This window comes from Electrophorus electricus, chromosome 22 (genome assembly GCF_013358815.1).
Source record: "Electrophorus electricus isolate fEleEle1 chromosome 22, fEleEle1.pri, whole genome shotgun sequence".
Lineage (NCBI taxonomy): Eukaryota > Metazoa > Chordata > Actinopteri > Gymnotiformes > Gymnotidae > Electrophorus > Electrophorus electricus.
Genome location: NC_049556.1, coordinates 10255373 through 10280546, shown reverse-complemented (window position 1 = coordinate 10280546; position 25174 = coordinate 10255373). Strand labels below are relative to the sequence as shown.

Below are 25174 nucleotides of genomic sequence, written 5' to 3'. Positions count from 1 at the left end.
TGACGTTTGTTACCAAGGTCGGCACACAGGGCTATTTTTGCCTATGACAAAGTGCCCAGGTAAGAACAAGGCTCAACTGTTTCCAACAGACGCGCATGTCCACTAGTACTCACTACAGACACCAACACAAGTACAACGGCAGCATAAAAAAAAAAAAGAAAGAAAAAAGAGCACAACCGTTTGACCACAACAGACTGCAAAGAAAGTTATTGTTTTGGTTTGTTAATTTAAAAAAAACACAACAACAACAACAATACTTTTTTTTTTTTTTTTTTGCTTAATCCAATTTGCAACAAGGCAAACTATTCTCAGCATGGCACAGAAGAGAAGGTAATTAAGCGAAAGATTTCTCAGCCGTACACCGCGACTGCGCTAGTTTCTGCACTGCGTGCTGAGGGAAATTTCTGGTCAAGCGAATCCAGCACTGAGCTCTGGTTTAACAGCGTCTCCTAGTAACCCCCGAGGCCCGTTGAGTCATAGCCACTTCTAAGAAATGTAGAAGACTCATCAATGATTGAGGTGCCGTGAATTAAACATGAAACCGAGCCACAGAAGGGAGGAGCCGGGCGCACCCACGGGTAGCCAGCCCAGGGGCAGGGAGCGTGGCCCGACTCCCGCCTCGTTCTGGACCTCGCGAGCCGGCGAACCAGCAGCAGCGGACCAGTCTGAGCTCGGGGTCGGCCCGCGCACGCTCATGACGGAGGGCTCTGGAAAATTCCGAGGGATGCACCTTGGAAGGGGCTGGTGAAAGAGTCAAGGGCACTGTGTCTTTTTTGGATAACGGAGCCTATCCGTCGAGGTCAGAGACAGATTTCACAAAGCACAATGAGAAACTTTACTTAGCCGTAGATTAAACCGCAGGCCTGCTTGCGCCGACAGTGTCGCGTGCTCTTAAAAGTGCCACAGGACCGTTGGACGAGGTCATTTTCTGACATTCGGTGAAAATGAGGGTCGCCGAATACATATGCAGTGCAGGCAGAATACATTTCCACTGCATTTCAAACCTTAATCCCCGAGATCTGGAGACAGAAGCCTGCCACATTACTGGAGCCACGGCTGATAGCACGGGGATCAGAGAACACTGCACACATGGACAGACAAAGACATGAAGATGGGGAGAGAAGTGTTTCAGCTGCACTGAAGGAGAGCGAGAGAGAGAGAGAGAGAGGGAGAGAGAGAGAGAGAGAGAGAGAGAGAGAGAGAGAGAGAGAGAGAGAAAGAGAGAGAGAGAGAGAGAGAGAGAGAGAGATAGCAATGCCGGTTCAAGTGCCCTCAAGCCGCTCTCAGTCAACAGCACAAAGTGCACTCAGAGCAGCGCAAGTATGCAGAGTGCACACCAGTCATGGCTCTCATATAGGGAGAGTAATGCTTTAAAGAGGGGCTGAGGGTGGAGAAAGGGGAAGGTGGAGGGATATAAACACCATCTGTGGTGGTGGTGGAGACGGCGAGCAAAGAGCTTAAGGAGTTCGCCGCATTCCCGGAGGAATGGGTGAGCCCTTTCTGTGCGATACAGTGCTGCAATGCATACTGAAGCAGGTACACTGTAGAGGGAAAATGATAACACAGCAAACCTCATACAAATCAGACTCTCTCCCTCACACACACACTCACAGAAAAACTGGGGTCGCTCTTATTTCATGTCAAATCAACACATTAAAAAAATCTTGGGACCATTTCTGATCTAGAAAAGCTGTTAAAAGCAGTTTTTTGTCAGCTCAGAGCAATAGCCATAATGAAATGTTTTACTCCAGAAGATCTGGAAATGCTCAGTCGTGCTTTTTATTGTCTGGATTATATTGTATTTTGCAAACAGACAGTCACATCTTGCTTGTGCCAAGTTCTAAACGCTGCATTTTGACTGCTGGTGTATGTTAAGAAGAGGGATCGTATCACCTCAGATGTGGCAGGTCCTCTTCGGCTTTCTGTTCAGTTTAAGATTCGATACAAGATAATATTTTGGTTTTTTTTTTGGTCTCCGAATGGTCCGAGCCCTACACACACACACACACACACACACACACACACACACACACTCTCCTCTGTCACTCCGACTGGCCCTCCAACCTGGCTGAAGATGAAAGGGCTTGGTGCTACTCTGTTGCAGAGGCAAGGCTTTGCAACAGTCTTCCAGCCGGGCTCAGGCAAGAATCATCTGTAACCTTACTCAAATCCAAACTGAATCTGTTTTATCCAGCAACCTTTTGGAAATAACAGAATGTGACGTGAGCGAGTGACACTGCATGTAAATGTGTGTTTCTGTGTTAGAGCAGTTGACAGTGGAAACGTTGAGAGATAATGTTTGGAGCATTCATATAGCACTTTTGTCAACACCAGTCATTTTAAATATGCTTTATAAAAACGATTTACTTACTTACTTACTTACTTACTTACACATACACACACACACAGATCCTCTGATGTCCTAAAAGCATGTGACTTGACTATTACTCACAGAGCGTATTTGCAACCTCATTAATTCTATCTGGCAACATAAGCTCTTGTGATAAGAACATCATAAGATTATACACACACACACACACACAAACACACCAGGCTCTTATGATGCTCCCTTTGACAGCCCGTGGCCCAAGTGTTGGTAACACAGTGAGTAATACCCACAAAAGCAGGCAACCATCGACAAGCCGACTACGTGTGTAACACTTCAGTTCAGCTACAATGTAAACACACAAAGCCCACGGCGAGTAGCAACATGACATTTTGTCAACCACGAGCGCTGATCAGACAAAATCTAACCTTTTTAGTAACAGCCGAGCAGTGAAGTGCCCTTTGGCTGCGCTTGCGGCACAGCAAAAGCAATTCAACACCACTTTGAACGTAATTGGCTTTGAAGCTATAAGGACCAAATGTTCTGTTCGTGGTGAACATTTAGGGCTGTCAAAACAATAGAAACAACAAACGGTTTCGGGTTTTGCCATGAGCCATAAACATTGAGTAAAATCAATCCAAATACCAAAGTGGCACAATATAAAACATAAGGCGGTCAAAATTAAATCGAATTATTACTTGTACGTCGGCTGAATGGTAAGTTACAGTACCAACCTGGTTTTACAGTCTTCAGTCGTACGGGCTCCCGAAAGTGGCGGATCACGGCGAGGGTATCTCGGTTAGTAAGGCCGCTGACAGGTGTGCCGTTCACCTCCAGGAGCACGTCCCCGGAGCCGGGCAACCTGCCGATATGACACACCATCGACCCCGGCAAAACCTGTCCCAGGTGTGGGAACTCTCCAAGCTCCGCGCCCCCTCCTATCTCCAGAACGGAGCTCAGCTCTGCTGCGCCGCCCCAAGAAACAGCGCACTCCTGGACTTTGCTCGACCAGTGTTTCTTCTTTTTCAGCGTCTTGGACATATTTGTCCGCTCTTGTAAACGAGTCTCAGAAGACGTCCGAAGGCGTTCCCTCGCTCCTCTTTTCTCCGGGATATGCTCGAGCTCAGAAGACGGGCTGGAGCGCGGCGCTATACACGCGGGTTTTCATTCCCATTTCTTGCACTGGTTTCAAAACTTTGAGGGCGACATTGCCCTTTCTCGCAGAAAAAAAACCCCTGTCTGATGTAGACTGTCCGGTTCCGTCCGCCTAGGCAGGGGCCCGGGGCGGATAAGAAGATGCGTCCGCGCTCGGAGATCCACAACCGGGAGAACTCGCGACAGAAAGCTCGGTTCCTTACAGATCAACTGACGCCGCGCAAACCGAACTCGCACAGTCTTACCACAAACTGCGTACCAAGGAACGATCAATTCCGTCTTAAGTTATGAAATCAGCGATTTGATAGTGCAAAACAAATTAAAGATCTGACATCATCTAAATGAAGGCAAAAATCCCACGGAAAGGCAAATACTGATACTCACGAGCAAAACAGCCCGTCTGCGGCGATCTTACTGCATGAGACTATGGATATGTAAAATGAAGAAAACAAAAACAAAAAAACACCACCTAATTCCGGTACATTAATCACACAGCGATGGATTTATATGGATTGATGTTCGTATTCCGACCTTGGTTTGATCCACAACGATTCTTTAGCTCCCAACTTGCGTTTGGCGCACCTGCTCCAATGACATCAGCATTCCCCGGTAGACTGGAAACGACATACCTGGCTCCTAAAAATGTGCTCGCGGAATACCCGCCTAACCGGACGACCGTCCACCACGGACCGACCTTTTCGTTGGCTTTCATACAAAACGCCCTCTCGTGTTGCTTTCTGCTGTCGGGGTAGAATTGATTGCCCCCGAAGCTGCGCGGTGCGGCCACGGTAATGAAGCGCACGGAGTGTGGAGTAACTTTGTAACCAGACTCGCCTTGTCACTTGTACCCAGGGGTGAGTAAATTATGACTGACGTCTACGGTCACCAATAGAGAAAGAGGACTAGACTGGGGGGGGGGTGCAGGGCAATATCAGTGGGAGGGGCTTTCTCCAAGCTTTTCACGACTACCGGCACCGTAGCGACGTTAACTCCTTGATGGCGGGTCGTGTGCGGGTCAAATGTACCGTTAGGACCGACCGGCGAGAACTGGTGACCTCTCATAACCTGTGGACTATACATTTGCTCACTTGTTCCACTCCAGTGCTCGAATGTACCAGCGAGATATTCTTACGAGGCTATGTGAATTTTAACCAATTATTTTCCATCATAAATAGTTTTCAATTTTATCCTCGTAGCCTTTAAAGCAGCAGTAGGTACTCGTATATAAATAACTATGTTTTACTGTCACTATGTCCTGATAGTAGCACAAGAGACAGATAATCGGAAATAATCTCGCTCCACCTAGTCCTCCTAATACCGCTTGAAAGAATCCACCGCGACCGAATCAAAATAACCAATCAGAGCCAGGAGGCGTGTCTAATTGAGTGTCAATCACGCATACGAATAAGGGACATCGAGAACTTTGCAAAAGCAATGATGGATAAGCGAGCGCCTTCAGTTAAAAAAACGACCCATCCCTCCTTCCAACAACAGCTTACACGACAAAGACGAGTAAGCAGTGAATTACAAATGAAGAATGCAGTAACACTCCGTAGCAGGTTTGATTCTGATGTTGCAGTCGGGGTAACGTTTGGCGTTTCTTCTGATATTTATGTATACCGGTGTCTCACAGCTAAATATTTTCAGAAGTGGTTTACTGCTTATTTAACACTATTCCTATCTGTTTCTTCTTTCAAACAGACACATACGTACTTTTCCGAATAGCTGTTGCTGTAGGTTACTTTTCATGTCTAAAAGATTTATTTCTGTTTGTTTGTTGGTCAGCAATGTTGACATTTCACAACGTGCGCAGCTGACTCCTCTGAGGGGAGGCGGGACTGCAGCGAAAGGGGGGCGGCGTCTGGTAGTTGTACTCGTGTGGAATTTTCCAAGGTATAAGCGCTCTCATTACAGTCTTATCGACAGCAACTTTAATGATGATTTAGAAGGGAGTCATTTATTTGGTCTCAGATGACAAGAAGAAATTAATAATTAAGTTTTTCCTTTTTTTTTTCAAAATGACAGGGAGCTGTTCCTAAATGTTTGGTGAGCCTCTGCTCTTGCAAATAACCTCTTACAACTTTAGCGCTAAATTGTGCCAGTACGTGCAATATATGGTGAAATGAACGTGGTGTTGTGCAATACCGCCATCTACTGGACGAATCCTCTATTCCTATCATTCAACCCTATTACTGGGGGCAGATAAAAGCATAGTCTTCAAGGTAATCTTCTCATTTTCAGTTTCCTTGAACAGCTAAAACTTGATCTCTGCATATCCTTGAGAGGCACACACTTTACTACAGAAAGAAATGTGAAATATAAGTTCCTGCACAATTTCACATTGTGTATGTTTCCATGCAATTTCAGCTTCACTGGACACTGGGAAGGAGACCTGAATGCGACTGAGAGTCAAGCACGCTGCTGTTGTGTACTTCAGCGCTGCCGTGTGCCTTCGGTAATCATTAACGTAGATTAGCTGCCAACCACCTTTACGGTCATTGCTCTCAATGTCAAAAGCTGTCCTAGCATTTCCACAGGCTTTTGTTGTTACTGTTGTCGTTGGTACTGTTGAAAACAAAGGGCAGGATTGGGAAGGAGTTTTCCTGCAAGGTCCATGAGAGGAATGAGGTATGGACTCACGCTGGTGGACGGTATCCATTTAGGCGGTAGCCTTTACAGCCCGTCCTTGCTTAAAATATGTTTTCATCTTTCACCATAGAAGGCGTGCGCGATGCTTAACATATAAATCCAATGGATGTGCAGGTTCCATGCAATCTCTCAAGCCTCGAGTGTGGTAAGAGTTTTTTTTCCTTTAAAAAAATAATAAATACAGTCACCTACATTAATCCAAATAACCTCAACCAGAGAAATTCATGATTGGGCCAGTAGGATCTTGCCTTCGGCGTACTGTGATTATCTGTGAATGGTGAGGACTACAGCACAGGATGTAAAATGCGAATCATTTGCGCTTTGTTGGTTTCTCGTTTTTGAATTTTAGGACAAGCATTATATTTTTAAACAAGACAAGCTTACACAATATTAATGGCAACTGTAATGGTTTAGAAATATGACCTTACTCTCTGCTATATTACTGTAGTGAAAAGCGTAGTGTCTGTTCATTTTCATTATAAATAACTATACAATTAAATAAAAGGTAATACTGGCTTTTTTTTTGGTTGTTGTTTGTTTTTTTTTTGTTTTTTTTAATTCTTATCTACACAAGACTATGAGTGTATTTCTTTACTGTGTGGGTGGACAGTTGAAGCCTCAGGACCCGTAGCAGTCATCATCATTCCCGGTCTCCTGGCTCTCGCTACGCTGACCATCGTCTCTCTGATTATATGGAGCTTCCTGACGAGGACTCGCGAAAACAGGCGCCGTTGCTTCTGGTGTGGTGGTTAACACTCACGAGTATTGGCACGATGTGGTCAAACAAGAGAGATTTTTGAGAAATTCACATAATGTTTTTGCCGCACCAGCATGAAAAGCAGCTAAAGAGCCGGAACCTGCCACTCTGTGGTCAAATGATAGCATGCGCAAAGTTATGTTTAACACAGAGCTCTGAAGTCAACTACCCAGAATGAAACAGTTTAGCGGTGTGATCATTTATAAGTGCAGCAGAAGGGAATGTGGAGCAGAAGGGAATGTGGCCTTGAACCGACTGTTTAATCTCCTCTGACATTGTTACAAACTGGAAAATATTAACGACATCCTTCCAAGAGGCAGCATTAATACTGTTTTGAGAACATATATCTGTCACACTTAATCACAATTTAAAAAAAAGAAGCAAATGGTATCCAAACAGGATATTCAGGTTTATATTTTATGTTAGGATTTGATAAAACACCCCCTTCTGCATGACGTCTTGTTCATGTCATGTATGTTATTTATATATTCATTTACAAATATTAAAATATGTTATATATTAAATGTGTGCTATATTATACATACATACGTACTACAAATATATTTTGCCCATCTGTGGCCTCTTCCTCTATTACCCATTTGCCATGGCACATAGATTATTTAAGGTTTTGCGTTAGATGACATTCAAGAGTCCCTGTTTGCAGGAGCACAAACAACCGCGAGTCCAAAGTATTTGTGGCGCTGGCCGGGCTCGACGTGGCGCCTGGCCTACACGACCGCACAGCGGGAACGCTTCCCACGGACCTCCACGCACTGCAGTAAACCTGCTGCTCCTTCGATGGCAGCTTCAAGAGGAGAAAATTGCAATTGTTGGATAAATGGATGGATAATTTACAGAAATTTTGGAATATGTGCCGGGTAGGGTCGGTCCGTAATATCTAATGGCCAGTCAAGTCTGCTTCGGGACCGATGAGTCGCCTTCTTACCCAAACTGCACGGTCTGCAATTTCTATAAGTACAGAAGTGAGCTCTTTCCGGTCTCAGGACTACCTGCTGTGAGCCTACAGTCTGGTGCACGGCGATCGTTGGTGGTGTCAGGATTCGTCTTGGCGTCGCAGGTTAAGACGGTGGGAAAGGTAGAGGCAGCTCAAGAGCCTCGGAAAACGCAGGCGCCAGTGCGACACGCGAGGATCCGCGTCCCAGCAAAGAGTGACACGCAAGTGTGCGACCACGCTGTGAGTTAGCTCGAGTCACTCATCAACGTTAATGCCGACACTGTCATACCGCCTTCAGGGAAAGATCATTACCGAGTACACCCTGCTAACGTGCTTAAGGAGTTTTGTAAGGATTTCTTCTGGAATCTCTGGATTGCTTTTATGTTTTACTCCATTATTGAAAGGAATAAAGAACGGACTTCAGTCCAACCTTTCTGGTTCACTCCACTTTGGGAAAAGAAGTAATCAGTTTGGCTCACCCAATCTCTCATCAAGGACTATTTGAAAACCTTTGGAGCATAAACAACTTACAGTTTTAGATTGATACAAATTCATTATACATACTTTATATATTATGATTACACATGATCAAAAACGCACTTTTGTAAACATTTTAATTCAGAAGTAATAAAATTAGAGCAGTTCAATTGTAGATAGATAGCGCAGTACACGCATCACTGTACATTGTTTTAGATCTAAAGTATTTGTATCATAAAATGTTCCATGTCCACCAAATTTCTTACAACGGTCAACTACCTGGGATATAAAACTCTTAAGGTGCTGCTTCCTTCATTAAACCTATCGTTGTTGTTGTTGTTTTTTTTCTTCCAAATATTGTCATGGAGTAATGTTAATCAAACTGTACATTCAATTCTGTTTTCAGTAGTAATCTAAAATCAAGATTCTACCAAAAAAAGAATCACCCAAAATGTCCCTGCTTGTGGTGCTACTCTCGCAGGTGCCTCTCGAGGGTGTGACCTCATGATCAAATGCTACATGTGCAACTTTTGATAGCTTTTCTCAACACACCGATAGGGTCATGCAGCCATCTGACTGATATCAGACCCTCCGCCACGACGACCTCAACACCTACACTGAAGATCCGGAGACGACGTTCACAAACATTGTGTGCGTGATAAACGGGACAGCGCAGCTGGCCTTTTCCAAAAGTGTTTCACTGGCACCCCCTAGTGGCGCAGCCGAAGCGCATTTACACTTGCAGGGTCGCTAGTTTGAGCCCCAGTGATGCCCAGCAATGCTAAAGCCGTTCGCAGTTCGGAGTTCAAGGGAGCAAAAAATGGGAGGAACACTACCTACTGTAGCAAAAAGCTGCAACCAGCCAATCGTGGACGACCGTGTGCTTCTTGTGCTTGCTGGTGAAGGTTGGTTAACGCTTTCCGCAGACTGCGTTCAGCTGCCCTGCGTCTTAGTGTGAGCAGCAGCTTGAGAAGATGCAGTGCTTGGCTTTGCGTGTCTCACGTTCTCGCCAAACGCGCCACGGCTGGGTAGCTCTCATATGTTCTGAGGCTTAGCTAGCTGGTGGGTGGGAACTGGCATAATAATTAAGTTTGGAGAAAAACAAAGGAAAAAATTAAGAGTTCGATGATTTTTTTCTTCTTTTAAAAAACATCTTCATAGTTGTCAGTTTATTAAAGATGCAACAGACCGTGCTCAAATCAACAGGGGTAAAAGATGTTATGTTCAGTACTCCACTGAATCAAAGGTTAGTGCCATTCTTCCTTGGAACCTATAAAGTTTGTGGGAGCTACTTATGGAAAATGAAACACCTGTATATGAAATTACTTTAGCCTGGTAATCAGAAACCCCTTAAAACAGAGGCCAGAATGCACAGCAGCAACTGCAACCCACTCAGCCAAGTGTAATTAATGCACAAGGTGAACTAAGAAATGCAAATGTTTACCTGTCTTAGGCTTTTATTATGTAGTAACAAGTCAAGAGGAACTGAAAGGAAGGACAAGCTGTATCCCGTGCCAGTTTGGTCCTCTCTGAATGATGCTAAAGTGATCTCGTTGAAAATGACAGTGGTTGGTGTGTGTAAACACTTGATTTAGAGTTCTTGCTTGTATGAATGACAATTTAGAGCTGTTGAGTCCGCTTTGAATATTTGGGCATTTCCTCACACACACATCACTTTGAGTATTTTGACTAGATATCCAATCAATCAGTATGCCAATTATTCTAAATATATGCATGATGTGATCTACATTATAGTTGTGGTCTGTATTTCAACAATATCAACTCTCAAAACATCCACCAAAACAGTATAATCGACAGCAGCACTAACATCCTCTAATGTTTTGATGGAGTGGATTTTTGATGCAGCCTGTTATTAACTGAGCCGTCAGCACATGCACCAGAGACAACAGAATTCTTTCATCAACATCTGTGGACATAACATTCAATTTCACTGGCGCTTTGATCACTCAACCGCAAACATAAAAAGACTCATTTTCATCCTCAAGCATGAAAGGGCAGTCTTCAACACCAGTGTTCTGGATCTGGCTTCTTCATCATGACCTGAAGTCCATCACCACAAAACTAAAACAATAACAATAATAAACATAAACAGCATACAATGTCCCTAATTCCCAAAATGGGGTGAGGGGTTTAAACTCCATGGCAACAAACAGCGGATGGTTCCAAATGGGGCTTCTTCAGACCCGGAGCATCAAAGAGTTTGGACAGAACTGTGGAGACAGTTACACTTTACAGCTCCACAGGGTTGTTGGAAACAGAATGTAGGAGACTGACCAAAGTAAATAGTACACACAGGCAGGAGGGAAGGAGGAGCAGAAAACCATGACAACACCTGGGGAACAGTCAGAAAGAAAAACACATTTAGAATTTGAGCCTGAGGCACTATTAACAAAAACAAAAACAAAACAAAAAAACAAACAAACAAAAACATAAACAGTACTGATGATAAATACGACTTGAGCAGAAGGCCGGTTCATAATTAGTTTTAATTATAGCCTGGACTCCTCTAGGCTTTAACACAAAGATATAACAAATGCCATGTTAGCTCAACATATCATTACACACCAGTATGAAATACAAAGAGTTCTACTCTTAAATGAGTTCAGCTCCCCTCAAAAACGGGGAAAACATCATTTGAGCACTTGTGCCTCCTGTATTGGTCAACCAATTAAGCAGGAGGCAGATTAAACAGGTAAATTCCATTTTTGAGATCATTGTTTTCGAGGCATAGGCTTTGTTGTTGTTGTCGTTTTGATTTGTTATGGGTTTTTTTTGGTTGTTTGTTTGTTTTTTGACAAAGTTTAGTTTTTAGATTGCCTGTGAACATTTGAAACATTTTTCAATTTAAAATAAGCGCGGAGATCTACCTTAAGCAAACAGAGTCAATGCAGACAATAACAGTGTTAAACAACTGTTCATTTAACTTCAACAATTCTGTCTCATTTGTTATTATTATTATTTGTGTTATACAAGATGAAAAAAATCAATAACATGATATTGGATTTATCACACACACATGCCCTGTCAGTCGACCACTCACCCCCAGCGTAGACCACCTTCTTCCAGGCCTGTGACTCCAGCACGCGGTCATGGGGGTAGAAGTTCTGGCTCACCATGAACAGGATCATGGCCACAGCGGTGATTCGAAGCACGGCCACGTTGCCACCCGTCAGGAGGGAGGCGCAGGCCAGGATGGCCGAGGAGTAGATGCACGGCAGGCCACAGTACATGAAGGGTATGCCTACAGAGCGGGAAGAGGATATAACAGTGGCTCTCCATTCTATAATCTACAGAGGATGTCGCTTTTAATATCTGAGGTCTGGGCAAGTGATGGACTCGAAAGCAATTAACGGTTTTCGCAAAACAGTTCATTGTCCTTGAACGGTTCGACAGTTCCAAAGGGACGCATTTTTGGAGTTTAGCTCTGCCAACACTTGGCAGTGAGGTACTGTGTTTCGAGTAAGTGCGATTCAGTAGCACTTTGCTAAAGTGGTTAGGGGGGGCTTCGGGCTGCTCACCACTGGAGAAGAAGCAGAGGCGCGCGAACACAGACAGCACGTAGCACATGCACAGGAGCCCATCCAGCATGCTCGCGGTCCTTAACAGCAACGCCGTGGCTATTCCGAACGTTGTGAAGTCCGCAAAATCATCCAGTTTGGCGCCTGAAACATGCAACAAGACAAGAGACTGACACGCCCGCACTGAATAATCTACCCTGGATATTTTCTTTCTTATGACGAGCACTATAAACAGGTGTGTCGGCACGGGCCAGTGACAGATTTATAGCGCTAATCCTTACAGACCTGCGCTCACCCTTCTACTGCAGCCCCTACGAGGGGATCTAGTTGCAAAAATTGCTGTAAAGTTTCATGTCAGCTTCAAAATAGCTCACCAGCATGTGCTGTAAAGAACCCAATGGGGCGGTCTCTCCTCGCTGTTTCGGGAGGCGCGCTTTTGCTAGCGTACATACATGGGCAGACTGTGCCCGCGTGCAAACTCCGAAATTCCCCAACCCAAAGTCAAGCAGCCGGGCTATGTCCGCTACGTCAGGCAAGCGGAGTGACAGGATAAAGCGGACAATTACAGCCCTCTGTGATGTAGACGGCCTAATTGGAGGGTGATCACTCGACTGACAAAAAAAAAAGGGGGTGATAGGAGGGGGGTGATTGTGTGGGGATGGAGGTGGGGGCAGATTATCTAGGAGCAGGGTCACGCAGAAAAAAAACCACACGGAGAGCGGAAAGGCCGTCAGGGGAGCGATCCACAGGGGTATCCGGGGAGACGCGACCGTGCGCACACAAGGGCCGTTTCCTGTTCAGGGGGTTATTTAGGGTGACAGAGTAAGACAATAAAACTGACAACATGACAGCTCGCAACAAAGCTTCAAATATTTTGTACAAGGATACTGTTCTGCTATTGCCTCTGCACAAAAGCGTGTAGCGGTGACAAACGGAGACTCACAGCCAAAATGGACATGCATTGGAAACCAGAAGGAAACAGCAGAAGAAGGAGGGGGGTAGAGGAGGGAGGATGACTCGTCACCGCTCCAGCCAACTTCACCACAAGTTCAGAACAGTCCACTCACCCAGCGCGGAGCAGGCGTCCAGCTGCCTAGCAACCGCTCCGTCTGCCAAATCCAGCAGGTAGCCAATCAGCACCAGCCAGCATGCCGCATAATGGTGGCTGGTGTGGGGGGGGGGGGGGGGGGGGAGTGTTTACGGGTACACCAAGCAAGACAAAGTTCCAACGGTTCAAAATCACCGCTATATATTTCTGAATGACAAGTACTGCCAATGCATTAGTAAAGGTGGAGGAAGGTATACAGTAATTACAGAAAAACACATTGGACTTCTGTCGGTAGTGTAAACGGCGGCGCCCTCACCCGTTGAGGCTGCTGAGGATGGAGGCCATGCCCACGACCATGTTGGCGACGGACAGAGCGTTGGCGGCGTTTTTACGAGCAAACTCTCTGAGCCGGAGCTGCGCGGCCTGTTCCCTCAGGATAAGTTTGTTGGTGTGCTGGAAAAAGCCTAAAACCATGCAGGTAAAGGGTGTGATTAGGCAGTGGCTGGTGTGTCGACAGCATAAAGGTGTGAGGCGACCTCATGGACTTATCCCAGGTCTTCACTGTCAGTTTTAAATCTAGAATTCGTGATCAACGTGCAGTTACCAATGTCAGAAGAGTCGTCTAAACCTTTCACAGTTATATTTGACTATACATTCAAAGATTCTCCAAAAATTGTTCTCAGAATGCCATTTAGTGCCAAAATAAAAGTCCATCTGTCATATACACAGCAAATAAAAACAATACTGAGTGAGAACACGACATTAACACCCAAAATGAATCAGATCAAGTACTTACTAATGCTGCCTAATTTAAAACATACAAACAGCTCCTTACACTTTATCCTGCAGTCAGGCAAAAAGCAGAATTATATCACCAAAATTAAAGCATAGTTGTGTGACTAAAAAGCTTGTTTCATAAATAAATCACACTGTTGTAAGCCCTCTGAAAGTATTAGTAACTAAAAGTATTTAAAAATTAAGTAAAATGAGAATCAAGAACAGTGTGCAACTAAAGCCTGTTAAATTATGTACAAAATGCATCCCAAAAGGGTTTCTGCATTCACAGAGTAGCATTAGCTGTGTTCAAGACCTTAGTATCATATGGTTCTGTCTGACAAGAGTACGTCTAGCACATATATACCCCAACAGCACATTTCAGACAGGGATTTTAATAATAAATAAATGAACATTTATTTTTTGATAAGACCTACTACATTATCTCGTATCAGATTAAACAAAAGTTAGTTTAGTATACCAACAGCAGTAATTAAAATTTGCCCAAAATGTCAGTAAGAGCCTTAAAATGCTGAGGTCTTGATATACAGATGTGAAGTGTCAGTTTTGTCTACAGAGAAGCCTTGTGTAAAAATGTGCAATTGCAATATACTGCATTTCCTAATATGAGACTGCGCATAACCGGAGCCTCAAAAATATCTTGCAATTGCATTTGAAGCAGTAAAGAATATTTAACCTGTTTCTCAATAAATTACTGTAACCAATGAGTATAAACAATTGTTTCAGACTAAAAGTGATTCTTTGATTATTGACTAAAAAAAGAATTATATGAGCAGTATTTCAAGCAAATATGACCCAAGACAGATATTTTCAAAATAGCATTTGGTAAAACCATTGATTCTCAGTCGGTATTAGATGTTTAATCTAACAAACCTGGGATGTTGGAAAAATTAGAATGGCACAAAGGATATTTTCAATATTTTCATTATTATTGTTATTATAATAACAAAATTACACTTTATTTATTAAATAAGAAAAAGAATGTGGGTTCAAATTCTGAATGGCTACTGTTTTACTTGTGCAAAAAACCCCACGCAAAGTGGGGTTTATAAAGCTGACTGTGCTTCTGTCACTTGATCAAAGGGATAAATGATAAAACTGGTACCATCACAACAGCAGGCATTTCTGGGATTCCTATCAGTCTTGGTTATTTTACTTTTATTTCCGGCAGATGCATTTTACTGACATAGTCTGCATCAATAATGCACTAGGTAGTACACATTCCATGTTTTGAAAAAAAAACAAAAAAACATTACAATTACCAGTTAAAGCTGATAGACCTGTATGACAGATTTGTTTTTTGTATTATTTTGTTTAAAGGGCAAACCTTTAGCATCACTATCAGCAGATATAAACATGCAAATCATTTGCTGTCAGCGCATCCCTGCTTATCCCCCGACCGAGTATAACCCACTGCACTGTGGACTGTTCAGGCTAAATAAGTGCCCATCTCCCAGTGATGCATATAAAAAGAACTCTGGTGGGAACCGTGTTTACAGTCCACGGCACTCGGGGCACTCCAGAACAGCACGGGCAGTCACCAAGGCACCATCACGGTGCGTCAGCACTGGGCTGTGGACTAACTGCAGTGAACATAAAGTGTTGTCTAACTGTAAATGGATGGGGGGGGGGAGCGCTCAGGGGGCGGTGTGGGGTGTGTGTGGGGTGTGTGTGGGGTCTCTGCAGGGGAGTTTGGGGCATGGAGAAGAGAGAACAAAAAGTAACAAACAGGGCTCTTCTTGGCATACTAACACCATTCTCTGACCTTTGACGAAGGCTGTTGTGCCACTGAAATGCTGCAAAGATTTTTAATGAAGATACACAAAGAGCTCTTTGTGCCGAAGCAAACGAGTGGGTATAACACGTAGATGCGCTTCTGCTCGGGCTGGCTCGTTGCTTTGCAGTTATTCCAGTGGCAGGACACAAAGAAGCCATGACAAGACACAGCACAAACATCCGTGCTCATCATCCGCTCAGTTATAAAACCCTCACATGCAGTCAACTGTTCAGCATTAGAGCAATACTGCCTGCACTGATATGCACAGTAGACTTGCCATGTTGGTTTATAACAGTGAAAATTAATGTAAGTGCCTAGAAGGACCATCATTTCAGGTGGAGAGGCATGCAATACATACATGCACAATGGCTTTCTCTCATAAACGATTTGAAGTGTTAATATATATTTTTAAAAAAGCTTTGTGAACATAAGAAAGGTAAGCTAAGAGACTTCCATATATAATTTCATCCTTAAAAGCCTTACATTATAGAGATATCAGAAATGTTTAATGCAAGGTTCCTACTATTGCGCTTTGCAACCTGAACTCGATGTGATTCCAAAGCCGGTGGATTGCAAGCGACTCTTCATCTGAAAGAAAACAACCAATAAGACACAGCACAAGCCAATAGCAAAATCATTCACCACAGAGGCTGCATGCACACCTTCACTTACTTTGATCAGACAGCATCGCTTGTCATGAGAAAAGGTGACTCTGAATAATTGATTATAGATAAGAATTTCACAGTACAGCTAAAATAAAACATTTTCTTCGTGGGACTTGTGTATTCTGACATCATTTTACATGATGTAATGAAAACAAAATAAGACAGGAAAATCACCTTGCATGGCAGGAATGTAAACTGCTCAATCTTGTCCTGATGATTATTACCAAAATATTTGGCTGGTGTATTCAGTTGGTCAATTCAAATCAGGAATTTAAAATGGTAACTGTTTTAAAATAATCGGCGAGATAACGACATGGTTAGCTACATATCTTTTTTTTTTTACATTAAACAGTAAAAGTAATTTGCTGTTTTGGATCGGCGGCTCACCCATTAAAAAAGATGACAGAGCAAGTGTGATGCTGGTGTCGCGTTACGGTGCCTTATGACTTCTGAGTGGGTACAAAGTGTCAGAGAGGACTGGAAAATCCCATTTGTCATATGGAATAGCTGCTTCATAAATGTGACATTTCAGGTATCTTCAAACCCCAATCAGGATCTGCGGGGAGGGCACCACAACCCCCCCCAGACTGGCTCTTATTATGACAGGTTTACTGACAAAGAGCATGGCTACCATGCATGCACGATGGCTGTGTTCTGCCAAGTGTGGTCATCATTCTTATATCATTCTTATGTACTTTAAGTCCTACACCCAGCCATTTCCTGATTGGGGCTTCAAATTAAAAGCAACTGTGTAGCTCTTCCATCAGTCACATTCAAATCAGCAATTGCACCATAGAGCAAACAAGACATTGGACAGGAGATAAATTACATGCCAACTGAAGACAAAAGAACCAACGTATACATTAAAATAGTCCTGCTGTATTCGGGATGGCAGAAGTTCAGCCTCCTTGGATTAAGCCTCGTCTGCATTTCTGGAATGTTGCCTAATAAAATCTAAATCACTAGTGCTCAAGTTCTCTATCTGCACATTAGAGTCACGTGACAACTAATGACAAAGAGAAAGCTTATTAAAAGATAAGCAATTATTAAATGCAGTATTCATATTGAGATCTAAGCTATAATTGATTTATTATATTCCGCTGAGGTGGGGAAAAAAGTATAGCCATTATATATCAACTATAGCAATCACATTTGCATGCCTTGTGTCCACAGGATACATTAACTGCAGTGTCATGGCACAACTTGTAAAACTAATGCATAACCTAAATATTAAAGTACATGAATGGATAGATGGACAGACAGACAGACAGACAGGCTGCCTTTGTCAGTCTATATTGCTTACTTGTGTCTAAAAAGCTTTAGCTAAGCTAAACCGGCCTTAAATCCACTGTAAACACTGACACTGTGCATGCCCAGGCTGCCCCAGGCACGTGCGCGCGTCCCTGCTCCATTAATCAGCTTTACTCCCTCTGGTCACCGCCAGCAGATGGAAAGCAATGCGCGCGGCAGAATGTTGTTCGGTGGAAACCCGGCATGCAAACCGCAACACAGCCGCTAAGGAAAAGCTATTCTAAACACCAACGTACTATCTAGCGTCTGAGATGGAAGCATGTAGGCAAACCTTACCAGAGGAAGGAGTTAGGAGGATCATGACGTTCTTTTAGGTCTCAACACACAGCACAGCAGCTAAAACGCAATGAGAACAGCGTGGCGCCACCAATCAAAACAAGGAATAACCATTTATTTCTGCATTCGCAAATGCATTGCCATGTAACGTTTTAGATCTTCTAAATTAAAATGTTACACATGACAACAGAGCAGTTTATCATGTGTATTATACTTATCATCCAGCCACCTAGGTAATTCAGAGGTGATTCGGGTCCAGAGAGTAAACATTTGCAGGATGTGGTTCCAAGTGGCTGGTTTTATCAACTATCCTAGCTAACTATTTGCCACACTGGTGGCATTACTAAAGTCGACTGGTTGATACAAAAGCATCGCTGGAGTTTTAACTTACAGTGCCGATCAAAGTCCCATGTCATTCTGCATCTCTGGCCATTTATTTTATATTTTGTTCTACCACAGAGATGTTGCTGAGATGAGCAACTAAACTAAATTAGCCTTCGCTCACCAAATTCAAAAAGGTTGACCTCGAGTGCATTCACTGCTCGCTAAAGTACAAAAAAACAAACAAACAAAAAAAACCAAAACAACAACAACAACAAAAGTTAGGCGCAACAAAGTTACAAGTTGCCAAATAAAAGAAGAGCGGGCAAAACAGACCGCACGTATCTCCTTAAACCTACCAACGTTGTAACTACCTCTAGCTGAGCATAAATTTAGTTAACTCTTAAAACTCTTTAACTGACTAGATAAGATACTACCTTATCTGGGTGTCACAGCATTTTATAAACTAGAAACTTTAATGCACACTCGTCTAAAGGATCAAATGGAGACATCCATCCGATTAACATGAACAAGTCCACATAAATTAGACGCAAGAAAAAAATGGAATTGAGTGTCCAGATACAACAAACGACAGTATTTGTTGGGACAGGAGGGAGCTGTCAAGCTTTTAATTCATAGCGAAGAAGCAGAGTTCTCTCCTCAGGACCAAGGCGCCTTCCTATACTAGGTGGGTTACCATCACCTAATATTCATTATATTATCTAGTTACATTTGAAACTCTTACCTACACAGCTGTCGTACGTTTTTAAAAAAACAAAATAACCAAAAACATACAAACAAACATAAAACAGTATTGTAAGGACATGCAACTACACATTTCTTAAAAGTTTCATAGTTAATATGATGAAATCCTGTCCTAAATTCGTTATTAACGGTAATGAAACCGTTTTCAAGCCATATGCGCAGCCTAGGGAGGCATGTCGTTACCTTTTGCGTTAATGAGCCATACTGATCACCTTTCTATTGATACTCACCTGCAAGGATGTGATTCAGGTCGGTTTAACACAGATGCTTGACGCTATTGAAGTTTAACTTCTTTGCAAAAAAGCTTAACTTCTTTGCAAAAAAAAAAAGAAAAAAAAAGAAAGAAATCCTGTTTTCACATCATTCAGTTGTTTCCATGATGACAAGAACACCTTTACTGCACAATAATAACATTTAGCTCTCCTGCTTACCTGTAGAGAAACAGCGATAACACCAATTTCTGCGCGACTTCTTTTAAAGACGTAGGACTCGCTGGAATATTCCACCGGAAATGACGCTATAATTTTCTCTAGATTTTTCTAACGGCCCATCTGTAGATGTGATGTAGCTAGTTCGAAATTTATATATATATATTTGTTTGTTTGTTTTTTTGTTTGTTTGTTTGTTTGTTTAAATTAATTCATTCATTATTTAATTTTCCATGTACATCGCACCAAATCAAATACAAAAAGAAAGATTCTACAGTGTCTTTGCTTGTTTTTTTCTGCTGTAAGATACTTGGTCTCATAAAAGCAACTCTCAAATAACTTGGACTACGTGAATAAGATATTTTTGAATGTCATTTAGGTGAACACTGTTTTGGAAACATTCAGTGTACCGCTCAATGAATATCAGCCTTGGTAAATGTTTGAAATGATGGTGACACCTGTCAAACAACTGTGTCGAGAAGAACTGCCTTAAATAACCTGAAGAGTTATATAAACTGTGCTGCTAAAAGTTGGATTCATGCTCATTACTGCTGTGTCTGACTGAGCTGGTCCCACATTGCAACACCACTGATCTCAGTAGAGTGGGTATTTGGGTTTAAAGTCCCTGCGCTGCATTCAACTGCTGGTTGATCTTTGAGTAAAATTTAACACGTAGTTGCTCAAGCATTCCAGCGTGGTACGACCAGAAGCAAGATGACTTAATAATCCTGTTAAAATAAATTAAAAAAAATAAAAAATAAAAATATATATATATATATATATATATATATATGACATCCAAACCAAACTATGTAATCCTGTCAAAAAGAAAGAAACATGACAGTATCACATTTGTGCAATACCCCACAAAACCACATCAGCATATCAACTGCAGCTTACATCAGCAAAGGAGTGAATAGAAGGTAAACAAAACATTTAATGTAGTTTACATGTGACAAGCTCAGCAACAACTTGCCCTCTCGGAGGGATAAATAAAGTTTTTTCAGCCAGTCTCTCACACTGCGGCCACACACGTTTCACACACTGGAGCTCCTTGACAGCTATGTTAGGCACACCTCTGTAATGCTTTTTAAGGATTTTGAATGTGAAGTGGGTGTTGAATTCTAATAGTTATTAGATAATCTGAGTTACAATTACAGAACATGGTGTTTTTTGGCCATAGTCTTGGCAGTATCTTTGGAGTAAAAGAGGGCCTCACTGTAGAGCATGTAGTGTCATATTGCAAGAGTATATCTAGATTTGCATTATGACTATAGTAAGGTTGTAACTATAATGGGAGTACTACTTCAGAGGAGAACCTCGAAGGCCACACAGCCTCTGTGTAAGGAGTCGAGAACAGACAGATGCTCATGGAATGTAGCAGGTTTTAATAAAAATATCGCAGGAACCAAAAGGAGGAGTCAGGGCCCAAAACAGGGGCAAAAATCACCAAGCAGATATGCTTAAGATGAAGGGAACTTCAAACCATTGTCAAAACAATCCGACATTCCAAGATCCAGAGGACAACAGATGGACAAGCAAATAATTCCAAAAGGGCAAATACACAGTATCATATACAGAAAAAAAAACACTCGGGATGAACACAGTGGAAATATTTGGAGTTCTGATAGTATTCTGCGGAGGATGAGCTGCTGAAGGCATCTTGACAGGCTGATGGCAAGTGATGCCGTATGGCTTCGGTGTCCTGGGAAATGGAGTGCACTTCTGTAGTGCTCTGTGGAGTTGAGGACTGCATGCCATTCAGCAGCTAGGCATGTTAATCCAGTGTCCAGCAGCCTGACAAACTGGACAGGTGATGTTAATAAATAGAAGCTCAGGCATAAAGTTAAACATGACAGCGCAAGGAGTATAATGGGATGCCTTCAATTTGTGGAAAAAAGAAAGGAAAAAATTATGAAGTGTTTATAACGCTTACCCATCTGTTGACTGATCTGGTGAAGCAATGGTATTATTTATATGTAAACCGGCATGATAAAAAGTCACATGGTTTTACCCTGAACAGCAAGGTAGACTGACCGCAGCCCAAGTTGACGCAGTTCAGATGTCGTGCAATCCCACACAATGAAAGGGGCCTACCGCAACTGAAGCAAGCATGCGATTGTAATGCAGTATCCTTTGGATTATCAGGTGAAGAAGTTGAGGGCTACGATTATCATTGCTCCCATGAAATATGAGGAGTGACATTTGTACTCCGGGAATACCACTCCTTTTGTTTAGCACACATTGGGGGTGGGGCAGGGGTCTGCAGACAGTGCTCAAGAACAACGTGGGATTGTAATTTTGCTCTCACTGCAGTGCCATACACAGTAACCCTTCCTTTTACAGTACTCTCACCCTAAGTTCCAAGTACTTCATTGGAAAATACATAATAAGATGGCGAATTACAGGGAAATTACTCTGGAGAAAAAATGGTGAGTACAGACCCTTTCTCCTTCTCTCCCTTCTGTTACGTTGTACACTGTAGTCATCTCAGCCAGATGGTGTAATTGTTGAACATTTTCTAACAACGCAGGTAGCTGATACTGACATTTTATCTCTGCCTTCTGTCACAAATTAAGATTTGGCCCAGCCTTCAGGGTGTGAAGATCTTTCTGGAAAAGAACACCACTAAAACCAGTGATTGTGGGCAAGTTGAAAAGGTCCACAAGCATAAGTACCTGGACACTGTTCTGGACAATGAACACGTGATGCAAATAATAACAATAGGTTAGATTTATAAAGCGTCTTTCACAAAAACCCAAGGTCACTTTACAAAAATGGTGAGTGGAAAGACAGAGAAGAAAAGTAGGTTTTGTGCTGAAATTTAAAGGTAGAGCGAGAGGAACGGGAGCGAATAGGTTGGAGCGGGAGAATGGGAAAGATTAATATTCACATGGGCTAAATTTGAGTGCCATCAGCATAGCGATGATTTTGATGATGAATGACATCACCAAGCGGCTGGATGTAAAATGCAAGGGGCCAAGAACAGTTCCTTGGGGCACCTATCTGTTAGATACAATTCAAACCAGGACGGAACATTTGCCAGTAAAACGTTTTTTTTTTTTAAAGTCATGTAATTAAAATGTTATGGTTAACTGTGTCGAAGCAGTAAGGTCAAGTAACAGGATGGCAGCAGGATGGCAGTAGAAGCAGAGTCAGAGTACAGAAGGAGATCATTGAGAACAAGATGTTTCAGTGCCATGATGGGGACGAAAGCCTGACTAAAAAGCCTCACAGAGATTGTTTGGAGTTTGGAAATTCAAGCAGCTGCTATGCCACGACTCTTTCTAGGACTTTGGAGACAAATGGCAAATCGGATGTGGGTCTGAAAATCTCCACGACTGAACTATCAAGACCCGATTTCCTAACTATGGGGGTGACAGCTGCTAATTTCAGAGCAGGTGGAACATAAAACCGATTGTAAGCGACAGACTGATGATGCGACAGATGGGATAAGAAACGTCTGGGAGACGGCAATGTAAAAGTGAGGTGGGAATGGGATCAAGCTGCAATGACGTCAGTCTTAGAAAGATCGGGATAGACGGCACTAACCTTGTCTTGAAGAGATTTGAGAAATGCATCGCATTTTTCCCAGGGAACCGGCCACAGCCTGGAACGAGGCTTATTAGCAGTAGAACCAAGCTGCCTAGAATTATGGCACTATTTAATATTTTAGAAAAGTATGATGAGTGGGAGGCATTCAGGGCAGCCTTGAATGCACAGAGTTTGTGAGGGAATGCACACGCGATCCGCTTTTCCTAACTAAACGCCCAAGGTGTCTGCCAGTTTTTTTTAAGGCCCGGAGCTCAGGGGTGAACCAGGGAAAAGAGTGGGCATCAGACGCAGAGCAAGTTTTCATGGGAGCGAGAGATTCCAGGACAGCAGAGCCAGACTGGTTGTAGAGAGAGAGATGGCATCGTCGAGGGAAGAGAGTGTACTCATGTTTGAAAGATCAGTAGATTTTAGATAAGCAGAAAAGGAAACTCAGTTATTAAGTTACTACGAAAGTCCCACAGGGCCTCGGTGGTCATATCGGCATATGAGAGAGAATTTCAGGCTGGTGGCAGGTTTAAGCGTCCGTCACCTGAGCTAAATAGTTAATGGTCATCTCAGTAACTTCAGGGATCGTTCAAAGCGAGACCAGTTCTCACATACTGTGATCAGCTTTCTTAGTGGGATACAGACCAGAAGAGATCAGTAGCATGAGAGTCTAAAAAATACAGTAAACATCGTTTTACTATAATTACATTTGGTTGCTATAATTAAAATTACTTTGCCATGATGTCACCAACTACTGCTCCCAGTAACAATTATGGATAAGAAACCTTTATGTTTTAGACACTTCAGTTGCAGTGTAATTAAAGAATGCCCCTTGTAACCAATGTGATCCATCACATACAGAAGTGTCTGAGTGTATTTTTTTTTCTGCACCGGCCCATTGGATTTCACTACTGAGCTCTCCAAATCTCAAAGGTCAAATCAGAAGGTCAGACTCTCACCCACGTCCATTTCATAGACAGACGACAGCCGTGGGGGGTGTGGTTCTGGAGTGTTGTGGACAAACAACCTCAGCCTGCACACAGATAACCACCTTGGCTCTACTCTGTTCTAGCTGTTGGGCTTGCACTGACCTTTCCCCTGGTCTGAAGAGGAGGGTAGCATCATATATGAGCACCTTGGGGTAGTAAAGTGACAGTGTGACCTGAACCATGAAAAGGGCAACTTCCATATCGCTCCACAGACTGAGAATACCTTCAGAGGGAGATCAGTAATAATAATATTCCTCATGTAACACTGGGCTATATGAGATACCCACACAATAATATACAATCATTGCCTGTCCACAGAACACAGCATTTCAGCCGCTCATGAGATTGAAGGTGCAAATCTGACAAAAAAAAATTTCTGGAGACATAAGTTATAAACAATGTTAGTTTATAGATTTGAATCCGTTTGACACATTTATTAAGATACCATGGCAATAAACTGTGACCAGTGAATCTCTCACTCGACACTGTATGAGTACAAAGTCACACGGGACATTAAATCATTTTTACTCATATTTCAAACATGGGGAGTAAATCCTCTATTGGGAGAGGTTAACACGAACATCTTACAGCTGCATTCAAGTGGTCAGATTTCCAATCCCACAAACGCTGATCTAACACACCTTTCCTAACGAGCGCACTGTAGAGGAGGGGGCCAACAAGCCCTAATGTAGGAGAACTAATTCATTTGTGATCTCGGGGGAACAATATATATATAAAAAAATATACGAAGGAAGGTGCAGTGCACTTACAAGCAGAGTAAAAGCAAAGGTGACCCTAACAAGCCCAGACGTAGTGAAAACACAGTAAGACCATAAACATGAATGTGACATCATCAAGTGAAGTGGTCATGCTGATTGCGTTTAAGAAAGTACACACAAGGATTTTGGATACCCCCCCCCCCCCCCCCCCCCCAAAAAAAAGAAAGAAAAACCCACAAACTCTGGGCACATGGGCGAGCATGCTCTCCACGGGCTGAGCTGGTAACAGTAACAGGAGAGGGGCTCTTCTATGCGCTACTGTACTGTAATGCGACCCGTGGACTCCACCTTCCCTTGTACCTCCCCTCGGGCCGCGCCCCATTAACCAAACCGACTCGCCGCCACGGTCTCGTCTGAGCGAGCTATGAACACTGAAGGCAGATCGACGACGCGCCTGAGGACACGAATGCATACACGTGACGCATACGCACGCACGCACGCACACACACACACACACACACACACACACACACACACACACACACACACACACACACACACACACACACACACACACACACACACACACACACTGAGGATCCAGCACTTGAGCACAAGCGCATACACAGACAGAAAGGACAGACCAGGTTGATACGGACACATAGGCATACGGACAGAGGCA

General features: G+C 43.0%; 2 protein-coding genes and 1 long non-coding RNA gene across 12 annotated transcripts in view; 1 reads left to right on the top strand and 2 right to left on the bottom strand.

Annotated features, from left to right (window-relative positions):
- magi3a (membrane associated guanylate kinase, WW and PDZ domain containing 3a) overlaps positions 1 to 4305 on the bottom strand; it is an 87777-nt gene extending 83472 nt beyond the window's left edge. For both annotated transcript variants that reach the window (XM_027008475.2, XM_027008476.2), the window contains exon 1: positions 3061 to 4305. In XM_027008475.2, the coding sequence (XP_026864276.2) occupies positions 3061 to 3367 (307 nt within the window). In that variant the 5' untranslated portion in view covers positions 3368 to 4305. The remainder of the gene's footprint in view (positions 1 to 3060) is intronic.
- A 496-nt stretch (positions 4306 to 4801) lies between these two features.
- On the top strand, positions 4802 to 10161 carry LOC113578576. 3 transcript variants are annotated; one of them, XR_003410770.2, is made up of 6 exons: positions 4805 to 4993; positions 5267 to 5374; positions 5507 to 5703; positions 5849 to 6109; positions 6201 to 6275; positions 6741 to 10161. It is a non-coding gene; the product is annotated as an uncharacterized LOC113578576 (long non-coding RNA). The 3 variants fall into 3 exon arrangements; XR_003410769.2 differs by having other exon boundaries at positions 4802 to 4993; positions 5267 to 5703; XR_003410771.2 differs by lacking the exon at positions 5507 to 5703 and having other exon boundaries at positions 4813 to 4993.
- Positions 9751 to 19328, bottom strand: tmem269 (transmembrane protein 269). 7 transcript variants are annotated; one of them, XM_027011957.2, is made up of 9 exons: positions 19248 to 19328; positions 19047 to 19128; positions 17731 to 17790; positions 16018 to 16066; positions 13223 to 13370; positions 12926 to 13023; positions 11859 to 12002; positions 11381 to 11581; positions 9751 to 10672 (listed from the first exon to the last, which is right to left on the bottom strand). In XM_027011957.2, exons 4-9 carry the CDS (start codon positions 16064 to 16066, stop codon positions 10563 to 10565), a joined length of 750 nt encoding a protein of 249 aa, XP_026867758.1. In that variant the 5' UTR covers positions 17731 to 17790; positions 19047 to 19128; positions 19248 to 19328; the 3' UTR covers positions 9751 to 10562. The 7 variants fall into 7 exon arrangements, with proteins under 7 accessions (XP_026867758.1, XP_026867759.1, XP_026867763.1 ...); XM_027011958.2 differs by having other exon boundaries at positions 19047 to 19125; XM_027011962.2 differs by lacking the exon at positions 16018 to 16066 and having other exon boundaries at positions 19248 to 19327.
- Positions 19329 to 25174: the final 5846 nt, after the last annotated feature.

Coding starts and splice junctions, on each gene's coding strand:
- tmem269 (XM_027011957.2), bottom strand. CDS start 16,066: ATGAAGAGTCGCTTGCAATCCACCGGCTTTGGAATCACATCGAGTTCA. Junction 13,371..16,017: donor TGGAATCACATCGAGTTCAG/GTTGCAAAGCGC, acceptor GCATGGTTTTAG/GCTTTTTCCAGCACACCAAC. Junction 13,024..13,222: donor ATCCTCAGCAGCCTCAACGG/GTGAGGGCGCCG, acceptor CCCCCACACCAG/CCACCATTATGCGGCATGCT.